This window comes from Aethalodelphis obliquidens, unplaced genomic scaffold (assembly GCF_003676395.1).
Source record: "Aethalodelphis obliquidens isolate GAN/ISIS:26980383/991018 unplaced genomic scaffold, ASM367639v1 scaffold23, whole genome shotgun sequence".
NCBI lineage: Eukaryota > Metazoa > Chordata > Mammalia > Artiodactyla > Delphinidae > Aethalodelphis > Aethalodelphis obliquidens.
The window spans coordinates 16,105,929-16,126,885 of NW_020837967.1; the positions used below are offsets into that span (position 1 = coordinate 16,105,929).

Here is a 20,957-nt window from a genome sequence, read left to right on the forward strand (position 1 = left end):
AATGCAAATAGCATGCTAATTAAGGTACTCACAAGTCAATGACAAATAAGGCTTTAAGACCACAGTACCTATCATTATGGAACTACAATACACATTAAGCGATCACTAAGCTGTAGGTAGGCCTTCCAAAAGGAGTTATTATGGTTCACCATGATCAGAGAATTGTGGTGTTATACTTAATCACGTTTTTACCTGCAAGCAGGTGTTTATAGGTGTCAAAAAGTAAAACACTGTTTCTAACTGTAAACCTATAGTTCTAATAAACTGTACGGTAACGGCACACTGTACCTACCTCACTGATTTCTGCATAAACTTTCTAGTGCAGTATGAAGTAAGCTGCGTGAAGCAAGTTCCTCTGCCTGCTTTATGAACAAAAACTTAACTTCTGACTCATTTTTATTAAGATGCCAAAAATCACACACTGAGAACTAGACCCCGTTTCAATGACCATGAAGTTAAAATGTAACACAAGCACAAAATAAACAATGAGAGCGAGGGCTCATTGGGGGATGTTACTGTTATCTAAAGTAATCTTCAACCTTTCCTTAAAAATATAGGCAGCTCAAAAGCAAAATCTAAAGGAAAACAGTATTCAGTATGTTTAGCAAAAGCAAATTACAGAAACCATCAATAACAAAGTAAACACAAAGGAGCCATTATAGAATTAAACTCCAAACATAAGGAGGAAAAAAGATAGAGGCAACAGGGCTTAGGGGTGCCACAGATCAATGGATTTTCTATTTCTCTCCTGCTTTGCTCAAAAAATTTCCAAAAGCCTGGTGTAAAATCTTCTGAGCCCTCCCAAAGATGTTGGTCTGAAGGCAGAGTCAACCCACCTGACAGCTCAGGCTGACACTCACAGGACTTTTGAGCAGTGAAAGGAAGGGAATAAATAAAAGAACAGGAAAGGCAAGACATTTTTAAGGGAGTTGGAATTACAGCTCCATTAAGCAGTCTTCCAAGGCTGTGCCTAAACTAAACTGTCCACGGGGAAAAGACTTGTTTCTCTACCCAAAGCAGATATCCACAGCAACAGCATCAGTGTCGGAGAGAGATGGTGGTCCAGGAGCAACAAGCGTTCCAGACAGATGCCCTCTCTCCACCTCCAGAGCAAACCTTGGATACACACTCGACAGGTACAAAGCACCCCCTAACCAGCCCAGCTCCAAAAATACTGGAGAATGGGAACTGTAGGAAAACAGAAGCTTGTAATATTCCCAGCCACCTAAAAAGGGAGAATTCCGTGCCCTGAGATGACCAAGATGGGGACATTTCAAAGTAAGTAAGGAAAACGTCCTTGCAGAAGAATCACTGGAAGCTCCTCGAAACAAAAATGGCCAAGGCTTCATCTCCCTACCGGTCAAGCTGGGGCACTCCCACCATTCAGTCCAAAGCCCCAAAAACCTCTTCTTAGGCCCGGTGGCAACTGACCGCCCACATGCAGGACACCTCACAGACACAGGCCACTGCGGGCTACACCGGGATGCTGCCGCTGCGCTTACCTCACAGGCGGGGGACCCGCAGGTCTTGAGCTTGTTGTCACCATCTCCCTCCGGCAGACCAGTCCGACGTGTGGCCATCATTTCATTTCAAATTACAAAGAAGGGACCAACCCATGGGAGTCCACATTGGGGGGGAAATGCCACACCAGGCTCCTAGAAGGTGCAGTGCCGGTGAGACAATTAGAGCGCCAGGGAATGAAGGTTTTGATGAAGCGCCTTCGAAATGCCCTGATGATTATTTCTTCGGACTTCAACTGACTTCACCGTCTTCGTCCATTTCTCCAGACATAAAAAACAAAGAAGAGAGGTCTCCTCGGCGGCTAGAAAGCGGTCCCCTTCTTCCTAGCGCTCCTCCCAAGTCCAAGAGCAAGGCGAGCGCGTCGTGAAGACTCTCCCAAAGAGATCTTTCCTAGAAGAGGGAAAAGTTAAAGGGCATGAACTTTCTCCATACACTGACCTTAGGCTTGCTCACATGCCCACCCCAAGCTCGCCTTTCCAACACATGGAAAGATAATTCGGTCCATGCTGATGAAGTATGAAAGATGAAAGAATCTTCCCATACAAAAAGAGATAGAAAAAGGGGGAAAAATCCTATAAACCAGGGGGAAAAAAAAAAGCGAAACATCAGAACTGCACGGTGGTTGCCTCAAACATGCCCGGCCGTTGTGCAGCCGTCAAGAAAAACCGTTCCTTTTCCAAGTGCATTTTAATTCATGTATTTTCTGGGCAGAGGAGAGGGAGTCTATGTTCTTCTGCATCACCCGGATAAGCAGACTTAAGGGAAGTTTGCTCCCCGCGGGACTAAAATGGGATAATCCTTTCTCAAAAGCCCTCCTTGCTCCCCGCCATCTCCCCAGCTCCCCAAAAAAAAAACAAAAAGTCCTGCTCGGACGCGACCGGCGGCTCTGCCGGCGTCTCCAGGCGGCCTGGGGTACCCGGGGCGCCCGCCCTCCGCCCTCCGCCCCGGCCCGCCGGTGTCCCCGAGGAGGCGGCTGTTTTCCTTGGCCCGCGGCGGGGCTGGGCGGCGACGGCGCGGGACCGGGTGGGGAGGTGCGCGCGGCGGCAGGAGGGACTCCCTCTCCGGGGCATTATTCCGGAGCTACAGAAATGAAGCCGCAGCCCCGGCCACTTTTAGTTGCCGCGCCCCAAACTACGCCTCGACACGGTCTTCCCCGTTCCCCGTGACCACCTAGGGAGAAAAAAAAATAGGAAAAAGAAAACCACCACCCACCGACCACTATTTCCTCCGCCCCTTCCAGAGGCGGGTCGGGGATCTCGATCTCCCGGGAAGGGCGGCCCAAATATGTACTTTCCAAAACGAACGGGGACACCCGGGGGAAAGGCCCAAAGCGAGGGGGCTCACCCTGCGCGCCCCGCCTGGCCCGGCTTCCGAGGCGCGGCGCGAGCGGCGGCGGGGACGCGGGCCGGGCGCCGGGCCCAGCCGGTACGCGCTAGGCCGCAGGCTCGGTTAATATTCATGAGCGGACGGGAGCCGCCCCTCCTCCACGGCCGGCCGGCGGGACCCCGGCGCCCGCCGCCGGCCTTTGTGCCCTTCCCTCCTCCCGCCGGCCTTCCCTCGCTCCGCACACGCGGGCGCGGCCCCTCCGCCCCCGCCGGGCGCCCGCCGCCGCTCCCTCCGGCCCCGCGCCAGCGCCGGGGCGGGCTGGCCCGGGGTGGCGGGAAGGGAGGGAGCCAGCGGCGAGCCCGGCTCTCCCTCTCCACCCGCCCGCCGGCCCTGCGCCCCGTCGGCCGAGGCGGAAAATAAAGCAGACACGCACCGGAGAAAGCGCGGCGAGTAGATCCGCACCGAGCCGGCCGGCCACCGGACGGCGCGCCCCTCACGCCCGGCGCGCACTGGACCGAGCGGGAGGACGAGCCAGCGCTGTCCTCCGCCGCCGCCGCCGCCGCGCTCCGAGGCCGCCGCCGCCCCCGGCCGGCCGCTCCCAGGCACCGCCGCGACCTGCCCCGGCCGGCCCCGGGCTCTCGGCCGCCGCGGGAGGGCGTGGGGCGGGGCGGCGGCCGCCGGACTCTCCCCTCGCCTCGCCGGGCCGGGCCGGGGCCGCGCTCGGGCGCCTGCGACCGCCAAGTGACAGAAGTGCCTGGTTCCGCTGCCGCGCCGAGCTGTTTCCCGGGGGCGGATTTCTCGCTTCTTCCTCCCTGGATCCACCTCCTCCCACTCCACCTCCTTCCCCTCCCCTCCCCAGGGGAGGCTCTGGGGTTGAATGTTTTCTGTCTTGAATAATACGGTCCCGGGAACCGACGCTGGAGAAGGGGGATTAGCCTGGGGCGGGGGCGGGGACGGGGGGTGCTCGCCAACCCCCCCAATGTGTGTCGGGACCTACAAACCCTCACCACCACCCCGAACACCTCCCCAAAAACCAGACACACAAAATCCTCCCCGCCTTCTCCAGTCTCCCGAGCGCAGAGCGGGAGCGGCCAGGAACCCGGGCTTCCACTGGGGAAAGGACTAGGTACTTGGCGTCAGGGCCGGGGAGGGGGTCGATCATACGGCTAGACTCGCAGATTTGGGTCCCAGACTGCGGGGGACACGCCCGGGTGAGTTTTTGACCCTTTTTGCAGTGGGAGGGGTGCGATGTGGGACGTCAAGGTAAGGGAGTGTCCTCTCACGCCCGACAGTAAGACAGCTTCTCATTTGGGGTGGGGGGGGGTTGGGGAGAGGTCGCAGCCAAGCGCTGTTCATTCAATTCTTTGCCCTTTTTACATCTTCAGGGCAGCTGAACAATTCGGCGCAGCTAGCGGAACTGAGGAAAGGTGGCTGCGCTTCTCCACACAGCAGGTCGCAGCAGCGAAGGGTCCTGGGCCCAACCGCCGCCCCTCCCCGCCCGATTCCGGGGCTTCGCCCCAGACCCCCGGCGGCTCGCTCCGCCCCGCCGCGCCTCACAACATCTCCCGCTGCAAATGGCCCAATCGGAAGACGCGACGAGAGAACTCCAGCCAATCAGGGGCAGCTGACTCAGGCGTCCCTCCACCCTTTGCCCGCCCCCAGTAGGAAAGCCACTGCCCCTCGGGCTCCCCTTCCCACCCCGCCCCCCTCCGGGGAGGTGTCTCACAGCTCCTGTCCTCGCCGGGCTGGAGTGGAGGACCCCGCCGCGGTGGCGGGGTTTGTCACCTAGTCACACTCATCCTCGCCTCCTCCCAGACACACCCCTCCTCCCTTTCCCAGTCCTCCTGCTGGTGCTGTTGAGGGTCATTTTTATCTTCGTGCCGGCGGGGGACTGCCAGCTATTGTGTCTGATCAGCTGCCACCGCCCTCCTAAGGGGAAAAATAAAAGAACAAACCCGAGAAGCTTTGGGGTCTGCGTACCTTTTCCTTCCTTTCTTACCGCACTCTCCCCAGAAGATTTAGAGACACCTCCCCGCTCCACCCACCCCGGCCTCCACACCCAGCTCTCCGTCTGCTGCCTCGGGTCCTGTTTTTCGGTTGTTGGTGAGAAAAAAAAAACTAAAAACCACTCCCTGGGGCCTGAATACCTGTGCTGTAGTTTTTAGATCTGCCTAAGAGTGGAAGGTGCCGAACATTAGAATATACAACTAAATCCTCCGCCTCGATTAGGGGAACGACTCTGACTAGATCATTTTTATGTGGCCACGAAATTTGCATGTTCTTGACAGCCCCTGACAAAACTAGTCAGCCAATAACAAAGGAAAAAAAAAAAGAATAAAACAGAAGGAATTCCTGCCAGTCAGTCGGTAATTTACTGAATAGCCCACTGGGCTATCCAGTTCTGGATGCGATAGGGTAAATGAACTAGAAGTGAATAGAAATGCAGGGTTCAAGTAGTGTACCTCTAGTGGGCTTATAGAATATGTCCAGAAAGGAAAAACAATTTTGAGCACAAAACAGCTCCTTACAAATGCAAATGCACGTGCATGGCATAAACTGAGTACCTCACAGCTGAGGACGTCTAGGGTTAAGGTTTTTGTCATGGAAATTTTTATAAATGTTGATTTTGAAAAAGGCTTTCAGTTTGGTAAAGGAGACTACATGTTGGCCATGGAAGGAGATATGAAAAGGAGGTAAAACACATTTTAGGAATTGTGGGAAACTAATGTAACCTAGAAAGACATTTCTGTAAGAGGTAAAAGCAGAAGGACCAGGATTACAGTCTAGCTTCAACATTTACCAGGTGACCTAGGGTAAATTTTTACTTCTGTGTATAAGTACTAGAGCTATCAAGTAATAGTAGTGACTACAGTCTATAATAGCACTGCCTGCCTGCTGAGTATTCCAGAGCTTTACACACAATTTAATAAGACAGGTACACTGCACAGCCAGGATTCAAGCCCAGGGGGTAGGGTCCAGAGTCCATGCTTCTCTCCACAACACTATCCTACCTCTAACACAGTTTTTAATAACAACAGAAGCTAACATTTACTTAGCTTTTCCTCTACTGATCATTGTGCTTTGTGGGTAAATGATTTAATCCTACCTCTGGGATCGGTAAGATTACGGTGTTCGAAAACTTAGGATTGTTTTTAAGAACCATTATAACTTGCTACCATATGTATCTTATGTGTATTAGGCTATCTGGATGCAGAAGAGCAAAAGCACATAACTGAGATTTGGGAAACCTGAACCCTAGTACTCTCCTGGGACCTCCAAGTATGACAGACCCTTCCCTCTCTTTCTGGGATGTTGAGAGCATCAAATAAGACAATAGATGTAAATATTATTCCTATTAAAGTATTATGATGAAGGAGGGGTTTGTCCTGTTTTTCCAACAGGAGCCCTATGCTTTTATAACATTTCATTGGTATTTATTAGGAACATATTAACCCAGTGTAAAAAATTAGGTCTATTCCTTTCTAAGGCATGAGCAGTAACAATACTTTAATAGCTGCTTGAGCTCTCATTTAGATGCATTCTGAGTAGACCCAAGTGGATGCCCTCTAGGCATCTGGGAAGTGGCAGCCATCCCTCCTCATTCTCCGTTCCAAAGGCTGACGGTATAATTGGTGGAGGATGCAAATCAAAGCCTTGGCGTTGTCTTCAGCTGCCCGTCTTGGGTGTTTCACTCATTAACACCTCCACCAGAGGGAGGGCAGAAGAAAGGAAAACCAGCCAAACCTAACTCCTGTGGCTACTTGTTAACCATTCCAGGGAGAGATCTGGTGAAACAGTAGGTTTGGGGATCATTGTAAATGAAGAGATATGGAATTAACCGTGGGTTTCGCAGTTGATATCTTGGTAGTATTCTTTATCCCAAGTATCGTGGATAAGCAAGAGCTCACAGTAATTCTAGCTTTGTTTACTTTGAAAGGCTGATATTTTCCTCTTTTGAGCATAGCTAATAAATGTATGGATTTCTTAGAATCTAACTTCTGAGAGATTTCCTTGAAACAGTCTCAGAAATTACTACAGCTATATTAGTAACAACTATAAGACAACCTTGCACACTATAATTCTTGCAATGTAGGCAAGACGTTCTTAAAGGTGGGAACTATAACCTTAAAATGTTCAGTTTTGACTTTGTTAATGACACAGTAATATTGTTTTGGTGAACCATCATCAAGGAAATATGTCAAAGCCAGAAATAGAACCAAAATGCCCTAGCCCCTGGTCTAATGCCATTCTGTAATAATCTATGGATGATTTCTACTCTCAATATAGAAGTTGGCAATTCTAAGAGGCACAAGTGTTTGCCAGCGAATTCCACAGATGAAATGTGTAATTTGCGATGGAGCGTTTGCCAAACTATATGTCTGAGGCAGTTAAGACCAATGGCCCTCAGAGGAGTAAGGCTTTTCTTGGTTTTAGGACTATACTGTAGATTTCATTTCTTATTCATACAATAGTAAAAAGACACATTATCTACTAATATTTCTTTGAAAAAGACTTTCTTGTTGAATAACTACAGAAAACTCATCTCTCTGGCAAGGCATTAAACTATTGTAATCAAGGGAAGGGAGTGATTTTCTACAATAAATAATTTCTACGGAATTCCCTGGCGGTCCAGTGGTTAGGATTTGGCGCTTTCACTGTCAGGGGCCCAGATTCAATCCCTGGTCCAGGAACTAAGATCCTGCAAGATGCGCCATGGCCAATAATAATAATTTCTAAGATTCTTCTTCCTTCATGCCATGGCTCACGGGCCCAGCCGCTCCGCGGCATGTGGGATCTTCCCGGACCGGGACACAAACCCGTGTTCCCTGCATCGGCAGACGGACTCTCAACCACTGCGCCACCAGGGAAGCCCCATCACCTCTTTTTAATTAATAATGTAAACGATTTACTAATCTAATTCTCTGCATCTGCCAAATATATGATTTAATATTTCTGTCCACATGATTACTATCTTCGATTATTAATTTCTAATCTACAGGGTATTGATGCTGTTTTATTCCAAGTCTATAGTGCCTAGCAAGCACCACACACAATAGATACACTTGAATAATTTCTCTGCCCTCCACTTAACGTGGTCTTTCCTTTCTCTGGACTAGTACTCTGCTTGAATGTTTCTTTTTAGTTTGTTTGTTTGTTGCTATTAATTGGTTACTTGATCAGAAACAATTTTATATTATTATTTACCTGATTATTATCTCCTTTTCTATCTAAATTAGAAACTTCTCTAGGGCAGATTCCCAGGGCATTTAGTTCTTGTTCAGACCTCCATAATACCTACCACAGCTTTTACACATTTCACTGGAAAATTATTCAAGAAAAGAATGATGATTATATCACTATTACTGATAAATATTTATACCTCAAGAAATTCCTGGCTGTCCGACAGCTCTCTGGGTTGCTGGAAGATCTATGTATATGTCTGTGTGCATATGCCTAAAAGGGAAAGTGTAAATTACAAGAGGTGTCCACACAGAGGACACTTGATGTGGGCCTCAATTTCCAGAAATGCCACATTTTATCTCTTTACCTACCTCCACCTCTGGTGACTGAGCTGTTTTTTGGCCACGCTACCATGCCAAAAACATAGCACTTGCATTTTGGCAATAATTACAAAGCCCATAGTTTAACCATGATTGTGGAGCAAACATTTTCTTCTGGGTTCAAATTGTTTTTCAGCACCAGCACCTCCATAATTAAAATTGAGTGGTACGGTGTTCATATGCATCAGCGTTATTAAGAGTTTATTTATATATTTTGAGACAAAGAAAGAATAAAAATGTACACAGTTTTCTTTTATCCTAAGAATCGTGACTTCCATTTATAAGCATTCCAATTTTCCTTAAAAATATGAGGCCAGTTTTTTAAAGGTTTCCACCCACCCAACTAAATATGGGCTGGAACATCCTGTGAAAATACTGTGCAATCTGGGTAGAAACCCAGATTCAAACTGGAGAACTGAAATGTCCTCATCATCTTGGAATAGAACACTAAATTCCAACCATTCCAACTAGGAAATTGTGCTAGCAATTGATTTTGATATTACAGGCCTAAGCCAGAGCAACCAAATCTTTTTCATCAGAATGAAAAAAATATCTTAGCCTTCCCTTTCACCTTTACAAGGCAGAAGTAGGAGAGACATCAAAAGACCCTCCACTCCTTGATTCATTGCCTGCATTCTCTTCTTTTTTTATTTATTTATTTTCTTTATTTTTTTGGCTGCGTCAGGTCTTAGTTGCAGCATGCGGGATCTTTCATTGCAGCGCGCGGGCTTCTCTCTAGTTGTGCCCTGAGGGTTTTCTCTCTCTAGTTGTGGCACGTAGTTTGTGGCATGTGGGCTCCCTCGTTGAGGCGCACAGGCTTAGTTGCCCTGCGGCATGTGGGATGCGGGATCTTAGTTCCCCGACCAGGGATCGAACCCACGTCCCCTGCATTAGAAGGCGGATTCTTTACCACTGGACCACCAGGGAAATCCCGACTGCATTCTCTTGTAATCCAAAAGTCAACTAACCAAGGGTTCTACCTTCAGATAGAAAAGGTTTGCAGGATAATATGTGGCAGTTCACATCTGGGCTTCGGTAGGATAGATGCAGGCTTGCATAACTTTTCTCCCAAAGGATTTTTTCAATTACGTTTTAACTTTTAAAAATTGCAACACAGAAAGAAAAAAGTAGATATTGCAACTAGGAGAAAGCCCAATCTTGTGTCACATCCTATGAACCCACCCTCTCGCCCTCTTCCAGCCTCCTACTGTGGCTCTTCATTGGCTGGATCCACTCAAAGATAATTCATTAGCTGTGTCTTTATATACATAGAAAATCTAGATAGCAAATCTGATCACAGATGGATGGAAAGAAAATAAAAGGATTGATGTAAACGTTTTAATTTGGAGAGGAAAAGGGGAAGATGAAATAAAAAAGCATATTATTCTAAAGTGAAAGAAAAGATGTATTATAGAAGACAACTCACCACAGTAAACAGAAGAAAACTAGAGACAAATGTTTTCCACCCAGTAAACAAGAAAAATAGAGACAAATGTTTTCCACCCTGAAAGAAATCAAATATGTCAAAAGTGAAATGACAAGATGGGACGTCCCTGGTGGCGCAGTGATTAAGAACCCGCCTGCCAATGCAGGAGACACGGGTTCGATCCCTGGTCCGGGAAGATCCCACATGCTGCGGAGCAACTAAGCCCATGCACCACAACTACTCAGCCTGCGTGCCACAGCTACTGAAACCCGTGTGCCTAGAGCCCGTGCTCTACAACAAGAGAAGCTGCTGTGATGAGAAGTCCGCGCAGCGCAACGAAGAGTAGCCCCCACTCACCACAACTAGAGAAAGGCCATGTGCAGCAACAAAGACCCAATGCAGCCAAAAATAAATAAATAAATACATTTATTAAAAAAAGTGAAATGACATGACAATGAATGAGATCTAAAAGGAGACGGAAGAGCTAAGGGAAGATACTGAGAGGGGAAAAAAAATCATACCATTGCAAAAGTAATAACTGAATTATAAGTAATAAGGAATAAGAAGAAACATCTGGCAGAAAATAGTGGGGTAGATTACAGGCTTTTAAAAAGCATTTCAAATACAAAGCAAAAGGACAAAGAGGTTAAAGTGATTAGACAGGAGATGAAAAATATGGAGGACAAGTAACCAAAATCCAGTTTAGAGAAATTGATGCCTCTGACATAGAGTTTAGAACAAATGAAACTAGAAAAATTATTAAAAGATGTAAAATGTCCTCCTATATCTGTTCTCTCCTTCCATAAAAATAGTGTTTGAGCTGGCCACATGGTGAATAAGCTAGACTTGATTTCACAGCCTTTCTTCTAACTAGGTGTGGCCCTAATACTAAATTTTAGGCAATGAAATGTGAGCAGGAATGGGTGTCTGCCACGCTGGAGGCCTTCCTTAAAAGACTGAACCTGTGCCTTCCTAACCCTTTTCCCCCTTCATGATGGCTGGAAAAAAGGATTCCCAGATTTAGCAAATAAAAATAAAGAATGCCCAGTTCAGTTTTGAATGCCAGATAAACGAAGAACACATTTTCAGTATATCTCAATTATTGTGTGAGATATACTTGTCCTAAAAAATTATTCATTGTTTGTCTACAATTCAAATTGAACTGGGTGTCCTATATTTTATCTGGGAATCTTCCTTTAGATACTGAGAATGGGAGCATCTCCTTTGACCCAGAGATGTAAGTCACCTGTGGAAGATGCTAGAGACATTGCCACAGGCCTGAATTGCCTACTTCTGGCTTGTTACCAGAAACAGACATAACCTTCCATGTAACCACTTCTATATATAAGAACCACTGTATTTTTAAGATCCTTTTGGTATAGGAGTTTAGCTTTTGTCTAAACTATATGTGAACACTATTTTGCAATGCCAAAGATTAAAAAGACTTACCATGTTTCAGGAATTATTAAAAGAGAAAAATTACTTGGGGAAAGTTGTTAAACTCTGATTATTCAAAAAAAAAAAAAAAAAGGAATCCTAAAAGTAAATCAAAGTGAATCACTTAAAGCAGGGGATGACAAACTATGGCCCACAGACCAAATCCAGTCTGCTGCCTGTTTTTGTAAACTAAGTTTTATGGGGATACAACCATGGTTATCTGTTTACTTGTCTACGGCTGCTTCAGCACTGTAATAGCAGAGGCAGGACACTGCAACAGAGACCATACTGCCTGCAAAGCCTAAAGTATTTCCTATCTGGCTCTCTCCAGTAAAAGTGTACTGACCTGTGGCCCAAAGGAAAAACATTATTAACCGCAGAACTCTTCTCAGTATGAATTGATATAAAAGAGTTTTGAAGAAAAAAAGGTGCCTTAAAGATGACACACCCACACTTAAAAGCCGCAGAAAGACACTCTCAACTATGTAGATATTTGGGAAATGTACCACCTTTCCTCAAAACAATTATATGATATGACCCTATAATCCACTAAAACAGGGTTCAGAGTAAATATAAAAGGACTGAAACAACTGATTATATAGAATGTACACATTATACATCTTGAAAGAAAGGTCCTACAATGAAAAGTAATAATGCTGTCAGTATAATATATGAGAATCAAAATGAGGGTACAAAAACTTGAGAGGTGGAAGGACAAAGAAAGGTGAAAAAGTGTTAATTGCAGTAATTTCCTCAGTGGTTATAGGGAGTTAGTATTCCCTAATAGTATTCTTCTGGTATCTAAGGCAGAAGTGTTGAGTGACTAAATAATTAGAAATAATGTGAAAAGACAAGCCACAGACTAGCAGAAGATATATGTCACTGATATAGCCCACCAAGGATTTATATCGACAGTTTATAAAGAGCCCCTATAAACCAATAAATACAATAGAAAAGATAAATATGCAATTCACAAAAGAGGAGACACAGGTGGCCACTGACCATAATAAAAGATGCTTGATATCAATGGAATCAGCATAATGCAAATTAAAATGATAATGAGACCATTTCAAACCCATCAGCCTGGCAAAAAATAAGTCTGATGACATCAAGGGCTGAAGTGTTGATGAAAACAGAAGCTCTTACACACTGCAGGTGGGAAATATAAATTCATCAAACCAGTAAATGGCAACTCTACTTGCTCAGTCTCCAACCCCTGGATTGTCTGCAAAAGTTGTAATGACAATTACCTCCACCTTGATACTCAAAAGGGGTCTCAAGTGTAAAATGCCTTAATCTGCTTGTCCCATATTAACCGGCAACGCTGTTTATTCTGTTGCTTCAGACCAAAAACTTTGAGGCAGCCTTGACTTTGCTTTCTCTCACATCCCCCATCTCACCACCAGTAAGCTTTGTTAGCTCTAATATTAAATCGTATCCAGAATCTGATCACCTCCACAGCTATCACTCACGTCTAAGCCAAGTCATCTGTCACCTGGATGGTGATGACAGTCTTTAACCAATCTTGGAGTTTCTGCCCACAACTTTGCTAGTGCCTGCTCTCAACACTGGACCCAGTGTCACCATTTTAGTATCTAAGTCAGGTCGGGTCACTTCTCTGCTTAGAACCTTCTACTGGCTTCCCATTTCCCTCAGATAAAAATCCCAAATTCTTACAATAGTTCCCCTTGGTTCTATTTTGAGCCACCTCCTGTCTACTGGTTCCAGTGCAGCCACACCTATACCCTTGCTGTTCTTCAAACACACACACACACACACACACACACACACACACACACACACACACACTCACCTCCTGCAGCTCACCTTCTGTTTGCACCTGCTGTTTCCCCAGCCTAGACTACACTTTTCCCCAGATATCCACTTGGGTTCCTCTCCCTCATTTTATTCAGTCTTTCGCTCAAACATCACTTTACTAGACAGGTCTTCCCTGAGTCCCCAGCCCGACTTAAAACGGTACCATATCTGCCCACCCCACCCAAAGCCAACTGCTCTCTCCCCACTGCTTACACTTTATTTAATTTTTCAAAGCACTAACCCTAACCCTAATTGCCACCTGGTGTTTAATATTGTTATTTATTGCCTCTCTTCCCAGATTAGAATGTAAACCTCAGAAGAACAGGAAATAAGTCTCTTGTTTATTGCTAAATCCCTGTGCCTAGAACAGGCCTGGCATATACTAGACACCCAATAAAATATGTGCTGAAGAGTAAATGAAAACCACTTTTCAAGCACATTTTAAAATATAATAGCGAGGAAAATTGAGGATGTACATACTCTATTCTAGACGAAATCTACTTCTGGATATCTACCCAGAGAAACTGTCCCTTTTAAATCCAAGCAGAAAGTATAAAGTAACCCTTTCTAGAAAAGCTGAAATAATACGCTCTTCAGTAGGTAAACAAAAATCAGTTTTGTTTAAGTGATCCAAATCTATTTAGCAGGTAAAATGAAGATATCAACAAATATCAATTTATATCAAAAGAATTACGTTGAGTGAAAAGGCAAATTGTGATAAGATGAGCAGTTTGATGATGTAAATATTATATACATATGTATCCATATATGTAACATATATTGTTTATAATATACACATGTGAATGAAAAGTATAAAAATCATGGAATGATACACATCAACTTCAGGAGGGAAGGAGGAAAGAAAGAAAAGAGGGATGGGGAAAGGGTTTAGCTGAAACATTTTGGGTCTTTAAAATAAAAAGCTCTGAAGACATATCATAAACATACTTTACCCCACACACCTATGGTCACCTAATCTATGACAAAGGAGGCAAGAATATACAATGGAGAAAAGGCAGCCTCTTCAATAAGTGGTGCTGGGAAAACTGGACAGCTACATGTAAAAGAATGAAATTAGAACATTTCCTAACACCATACACACAAATATACTCAAAATGGATTAGAGACCTAAATGTAAGGCCAGACACTATCAAACTCTTAGAGGAAAACATAGGAAGAACACTCTTTGACATAAATCACAGAAAGATCTTTTTTGACCCACCTCCTAGAATAATAAAAATAAAAACAAAAATAGACAAATGGGACCTAATGAAACTTAAAAGCTTTTGCACAGCAAAGGAAACCATAAACAAGATGAAAAGACAACCCTCAGAATGGGAGAAAATATTTGCAAATGAAGCAATTGACAAAGGATTAATCTCCAAAATATATAAACGGTTCATGCAGCTCAATATCAAAAAAACAAACAACCCAATCAAAAAATGGGTGGAAGGCCTAAATAGACATTTCTCCAAAGAAGACATATAGATGGCCAAGAGGCACATGAAAAGATGATCAACATCACTAATTATTAGAGAAATGCAAATCAAAGCTACAATGAGGTATCACCATACACTGGCCATCATCAAAAAATCTGCAAACAATAAATGCTGGAGAGGGTGTGGTGAAAAGGGAAGCCTCCTGCACTGTTGGTGGGAATGTAAACTGATACAGCCACTATGGAGAACAGTATGGAGCTTCCTTAAAAAACTAAAAATAGAACTACCATACAACCCAGCAATCCCACTACTGGGAATATACCCAGAGAAAACCATAAGATACATGCACCCCAATGTTTATTTCAGCACTATTTACAATAGCCAGGACATGGAAACAACCTAAATGTCCATCAACAGATGAATGGATAAAGAAGATGTGGCATATATATTCAATGGAATGTAACTCAGCCATAAAGAGGAACGATATTGGATCATTTGTAGAGATGTGGATGGACCTGGAGTCTGTCATACAGAGTGATGTAAGTCAGAAAGAGAAAAACAAATATCATATATTAATGCATATATGTGGAATCTAGAAAAATGGTACAGATGAACCTATTTGCAGGGCAGGAATAGAGACACAGACATAGAGAACAGACATGTGGATACGGGGAGGGATGGGGAGGGCAGGATGAACTGGGAGATTAGGATTGACAAATATACACTACCATGTGTAAAATAGATAGCTAGTGGGAACCTGCTGTATAGCACGGGGCGCTCAGCTTGGTGCTCTGTGATGACCTAGATGGTTGGGATGGGGGGATGGGAGGGAGGTCCAAGAGGGAGGGGATATATGTATACATATAGATGATTCACCTCATTGTACAGCACAAACTAACACAACATTGTAAAGCAACTATACTCCAATAAAAAAATATAAAGTTAAAAAAATAACATATATATTTAGACATAATATAGTATGTAATACAATCTATCTATTTCCACAACATATATTGAAACTAGAAAATCTGAACAGCATTTGTCTTTGGGGTGAGGAACTGCGAATGGCGAAGGAGAGGAAAAAGCACCTTGATCACCATTTGGAGTTTTTTTCCTAAAATTATTTATGAGAAAGCATTACTTCCATTTTTTAAATGACAAATTTAAAATGCCTTTCTTCAGTCCTTGTTGGGGCAAACAGATAGGAAAATAAAAAACACTGAGGACCTGAATAACATAATTAACAAGCTTGAAATTATAAGTATCTATCAAACTCTCTCTAAAAATAAAAGACTACCTGCTCTCAAGGCTCCCATGAAACCACGATAAGAATTGACTATATGTCAAGCCATAGAAAAGATTTTGGTACATTCTACAAGGCAGAAATAGCATAAAATAGTTTTACCACATACAACTCGAAATTGGGTTTTTTTTAAGTGGAGGCAAAGCCTTCAACCCTTGGGAATTATTCATGTGCTCCCCTAGACAACTCTTGTATTAATTACACAGGTGACCAAAATCCAAATGTCAGAGTACCAACAAAAGAAGGAAAATGAGAACAGTAGTTGTCAAAGTCTGAGGAATGTGAGCAAAGGTGTACTTATAAGAACATTCATAACCTCATATATTTTCACTACCAAAAAAGAAACAATGAAAATGATTTTTAGAAATCAAGAAATTAGAAGAAAAGTTAAACCTAAGGAAAGCAGAATGAGAGAATTAATAAAAGTAAAACACTGCATCAAATAATTGAAAAGCAAAAAGCAGTGCAAATTACAAATAAAACTTGTAATAAAAGCAACAACACAAATAAATCATTTGATTATTTAATAAGAAAAAAAGAGAAGAAAACATGAATACCTGGAAATAAGAATAAGAAAATAACCACAGACATGGAGGAAATGTAAGAGAAGTAAAAGCAAGAGCTTGATAATATATCTGAAAACAGGGAAAATACAAAATTCCAAAAGTTGACTGAAGACAAAGCCTACGTGGACTTCGCTCATGGCACAGTGGTTAAGAATCCGCCTGCAAATGCAAGGGACACGGGTTCGAGCACTGGTCCTAGAAGATCCCACATGCCGCGAGGCAACTAAGCCCCTGTGCCACAACTACTGAGCCCGCATGCAACAACTACTGAAGCCCGCGTGCCTGGAGCCTATGCTCTGCAACAAGAGAAGCTAACACAATGAGAAGGCCGTGCACCGCAACGAAGAGTAGCCCCCGCTCACCACAATTAGAGAAAGCCTGCGCGCAGCAACAAAGACCCAACGCAGCCAAAAAAAAAAAAACAAAACAGCAAAAAAGTGCCATAAATAAAATGCTTTCTGGATACAGAATTTCTTGTACAGCTCTTTAAGGAACAGATAATTCCTATGCAATTTAAATGGCTCTAGGGCATAAATAAAGAAGCAAAAAAATTTAAACAATTTTCTAAAGCCTGAATGATGAATATATGCCGGAAGAAGAAAGCCATGAGCCAATTTCAGATGTGAATAGTGATTTCTAAGATTTTTCTTAAAATACTGGTATTAACTTTAAGCAAAATATTAAATAATATCCCATGATGGGAGGCAGGGGGGAGAGGTTCATTGAAAAAATCGAAATATTGTTAAAAATTCGGACATCTGGGCTTCCCTGGTGGCACAGTGGTTGAGAGTCCACCTGCCGATGCAGGGAACACGGGTTCGTTTCCCGGTCTAGGAAGATCCCACATGCCGCGGAGCGGCTGGGCCCGTGATCCATGGCCGCTGAGCCTGCGCGTCCGGAGCCTGTGCTCCGCAACGGGAGAGGCCGCAACAGTGAGAGGCCCGCGCACAGCAAAAAATAATAATAATAATTAGGACATCTCCCCATTTTAATACATCAGGTTAGTTACAGTTGAACCATTCCGTACTTACTCGATAAAATTCCTTAGACTTCAGTTTCCAGGAAGATGGAGTAGACATACTTTTTCCCTATTCCTCTTACTAAGAATAGTTAAAAACCTAGACATCTTATACCTCAAAGGTTTTTTTTTCTTTGCTCACTTCACATATCCATTATGAATCAGTTGTACATCATTTTCTCTACATCTTTTTTTTTTTTTTTTTTTTTTTTTGCGGTACGTGGGCCTCTCACTGTTGGGGCCTCTCCCGTTGCGGAGCACAGTTTCCGGACGCGCAGGCCCAGCGGCCATGGCTCACGGGCCCAGCCACTGCGCGGCATGTGGGATCTTCCCGGACCGGGGCGCGAACCCGTGTCCCCTGCATCAGCAGGCGGACTCCCAACCACTGTGCCACCAGGGAAGCCCTCTCTACATCTTCTTAACTCGAGAACACAGTTTGATGGAACAGCCTTTACCTAAAATTTTCTGGTCTCACGGAAGAGGATAAAGCAAAATAAATTAGAGTGTTGGGAAGAATATTCACTATAAACTTTGATATATTTTCTTTTGGTGGTGTGGGTAGGATTAAAGGACAACATGGCTACTATTTTCTGCTTTTCATATTTTTGTAACATTACAGGATTTTGCAACAAATATGTATTAATTTTAAACTAATATTTGAGTTAAAAAGTGAAAAAATCTGATTTCAATCTCTCTGCCTTAATTGAAACACATGCTTTTTCCCCCCAGTCACTAGTGGACATGGAAAATAATGTGTGATCATTCATGTAACAATGCTTGAAAACATTTACTAAATAAATTTATAGTTTTTAAAAACTAATCTTGCTTGAATCAAACACACCATTGAGTGAGACGTTCTGTATATACTGCATCAAGCTATAAGAAAATTCAAAGCCTAGTCAGAAAAAAAAGTACCCATGCATCAAACAACTTCAGAGCATGACCATGTATGTGATGCACTGCAGAATTTTATTAACCAGAACTGAAAACACAGAGACAGAAAAATGGTATTTCCTAGGGGATTTTATGACTTTTCCTCCGTGTGAAGAAAGGGAAGAGAGCCGGGGTGGTGGGCATAGAGCCGCCAGTTCTTCTGGCCATCGTAGAGTGGCTTGGTTCTGCCATCGGCCAAGAGTAAAATCCCAGTGGACCATTTTCAGTTTGGAGGATGTATGCTATGGGGCAGTGGAAGAGAGTGAAGTGATAGGAAAAACAGAGTGGTGATGAGGATGTGTATGGCTGAGAGAGATACTTTTAGCATATTTCCATAAAAGTGAAGGAGGACTGTCTAAGGAAGACAGTGGTGTTCCTTCTGTGTGGTGTTCTGGGTAAGACCCCATACTGTCCCCATGAAGAAAGTCTTCTATAAAGAGTTATAGGCGCTTGTCCCAGAGATAAGGATCCTCCCTACTCCCATGTGATATCAATGCAGCAAGCCCTTGGCATCTTCAAGAGACACCTACTAATAGGTTAGCCAACCCCCAAATTCTCAGGAGTAACTCAAGGAACCACATGCACATACTGCTCTGACCTCTAGGGACTGACCGCAGATGGAGATAAGGGTAGGAGAACACATTTTTCTACAGCTCCTCTTTCCTGAGACACTTAGAGGCAGCTTGTATGTAGTTTAAAACAAAAACGAAAACAAAAAACGGTAATTTCAAAATCCAGGCAGTTGTCCTTTTAGCCATGGGGTTGAGGACTGTATTGTTTGGAAAGACATCGTGAGGGACCTCATTTCCTACTGGCATGGCTGGGAGGGAGAGAAAGAAAATAAGAATATTGAACTTGCCCTGCGATATAACGTAGAATATGCTCTCTACTGTAAACAGGGCAGCTGTGCGGATTTTGTTGCTTCTAGGAAACTCTTTCTTTCCTTTAATGTGGACGTAGACAAGTCTGTCCCTGAGAATTGCTTGTTCTCAGGAGAAGAAAGTGTGAATGTGTGTGAGGGGGCGGAAGTGGGTGTACCTATGTAGGAGTGTGTTTGAGTCTGTTTCTTCAGAGTTACTCACAAAGACTGGTAGCCTCAGAAGGAATGGGGACTTTCATCTCATTTTGATGCAAAGATCTCAAACACCAGGAGCCCTGGACTGCCACAGCCCCAACCTTGGACAGTTCACCTGTCAGAACTCACCTGGATGATTCTGCTGAGGCCTCCAAGTAGCCTCTTATGTGAGGGATTGTCTAAAGCAAGGGTTGGCAAGCTAGGCCCCAGGGGCCAGGTCTGGCCCACTGCCTGTTTGTGTAAATAAAGTTTTATTGGAACAGTCCCACCCATTTGTCTACATATTGTCTACGGCTGCTTTTACATTATAGCAGCAGGGTTGAGTAATAGTGACAGAGACCACACAGCCCACAAAGCCTAACATACTGACTACATAAACTTTTGCTGAAAAAGTTTGCTGACCCCTGGTCAAATGTCAACACTTCCAAAGGGAAAATTCCATATAAACATTATCCTTGAAAATCCTTTAGGAAGTGAAGACAGACACATTGTCACCCAGTAAGTCCCAACCAGTGTTTTCTCCAGCAACAGAGGACGTCATTGTTGCTTCAACTGGATGCCTAATTAAGTGGTTGGCATATGTTTAGGGACTGTGTTGTGTGAAAAATGCATGTACCTAATATCAGAATTTCACTTAGCACAGCAAAATGAGAAGCTCAGAGAAATGCTACCAACAGAGGGCACGCAGACTCGTGGCTCCCAACTCATTTTCGCTTTTGGCCAAAAGCTTTTTAAGAAGAAGGTGGGCAGAGTCATCTGCACTCTACAAATTGTCACTGCTCACTTTTTTTAATATATAAATTTATTTATCGTATTTATTTATTGTTGGCTGTGTAGTGTCTTTGTTGTGGTGTGTGGGCTTCTCATTGAGGTGGCTTCTCTTGTTGCGGAGCACGGGCTCTAGGCGCGCGGGCATCAGTAGTTGTGGCTCACGGGCTTCAGTAGTTGTGGCTCACAGGCTCTAGAGCACAGGCTCAGTAATTGTGGTGCACAGGCTTAGTTGCTCCACGGCATGTGAGATCTTCCCGGACCAGGGATCGAACCCGTGTCCCCTGCGTTGGCAGGCAGATTCTTAACCACTGCCCCACCAGGGAAGTCCCTGATCACTGTTTTTAAGGAGGATTGTAGAGTCGATTTTAAGTGAGTGGACGCATCTGCAACCCCCTTTTGGGAAATGGACTGAGAGTTGTGGATGCTACGGATTGCCCTGGTTACGGAGGCGTTATTTCAGAGGGAGGGAAGGATTTTTCCAGTACTGTAAAGAACTGGAGAAGGGCCTTTCTACAGAGAGAGAGAGGGACAGAGGCAGAGAGGAAAGTACATCTTGAAACAGGGAAGATTAGCGAAGCACTGCAATGTGCCAGGACAGGGCCCTGTAAGGAGTGCTGTTTCTTTTCCTTTTGTCTTAGACTGAGAACAGCTATATTTTGCCTCCTGTTTAAAGTTCCTTTGCCTACATTGTCATCTCTCCAGTGAGTTGCAAACTTTCAGTAAATCTTCTCACAGACTCAGTGTCATGGTATCATGGTACTAG

The 20,957-nt window shown here is 44.2% G+C and overlaps 1 protein-coding gene across 5 annotated transcripts in view; it reads right to left on the bottom strand.

Annotated features, from left to right (window-relative positions):
- Window positions 1-3,394, bottom strand: part of ARHGAP21 (Rho GTPase activating protein 21) — a 127,348-nt gene extending 123,954 nt beyond the window's left edge. For 4 of the 5 annotated variants that reach the window (XM_027121859.1, XM_027121858.1, XM_027121857.1 and 1 more), the window contains exons 1-2: window positions 3,281-3,394; window positions 1,503-1,911 (exon numbers count right to left, since the gene is read on the bottom strand). In XM_027121859.1, coding sequence (XP_026977660.1) covers window positions 1,503-1,583 — 81 coding nt within the window. In that variant the 5' untranslated portion in view covers window positions 1,584-1,911; window positions 3,281-3,394. Of the gene's footprint in view, window positions 1-1,502; window positions 1,912-2,865; window positions 2,979-3,280 lie in introns of those variants that run through there. The other variant, XM_027121856.1, reaches the window with a different exon arrangement.
- Between the last annotated feature and the right edge of the window lie 17,563 nt (window positions 3,395-20,957).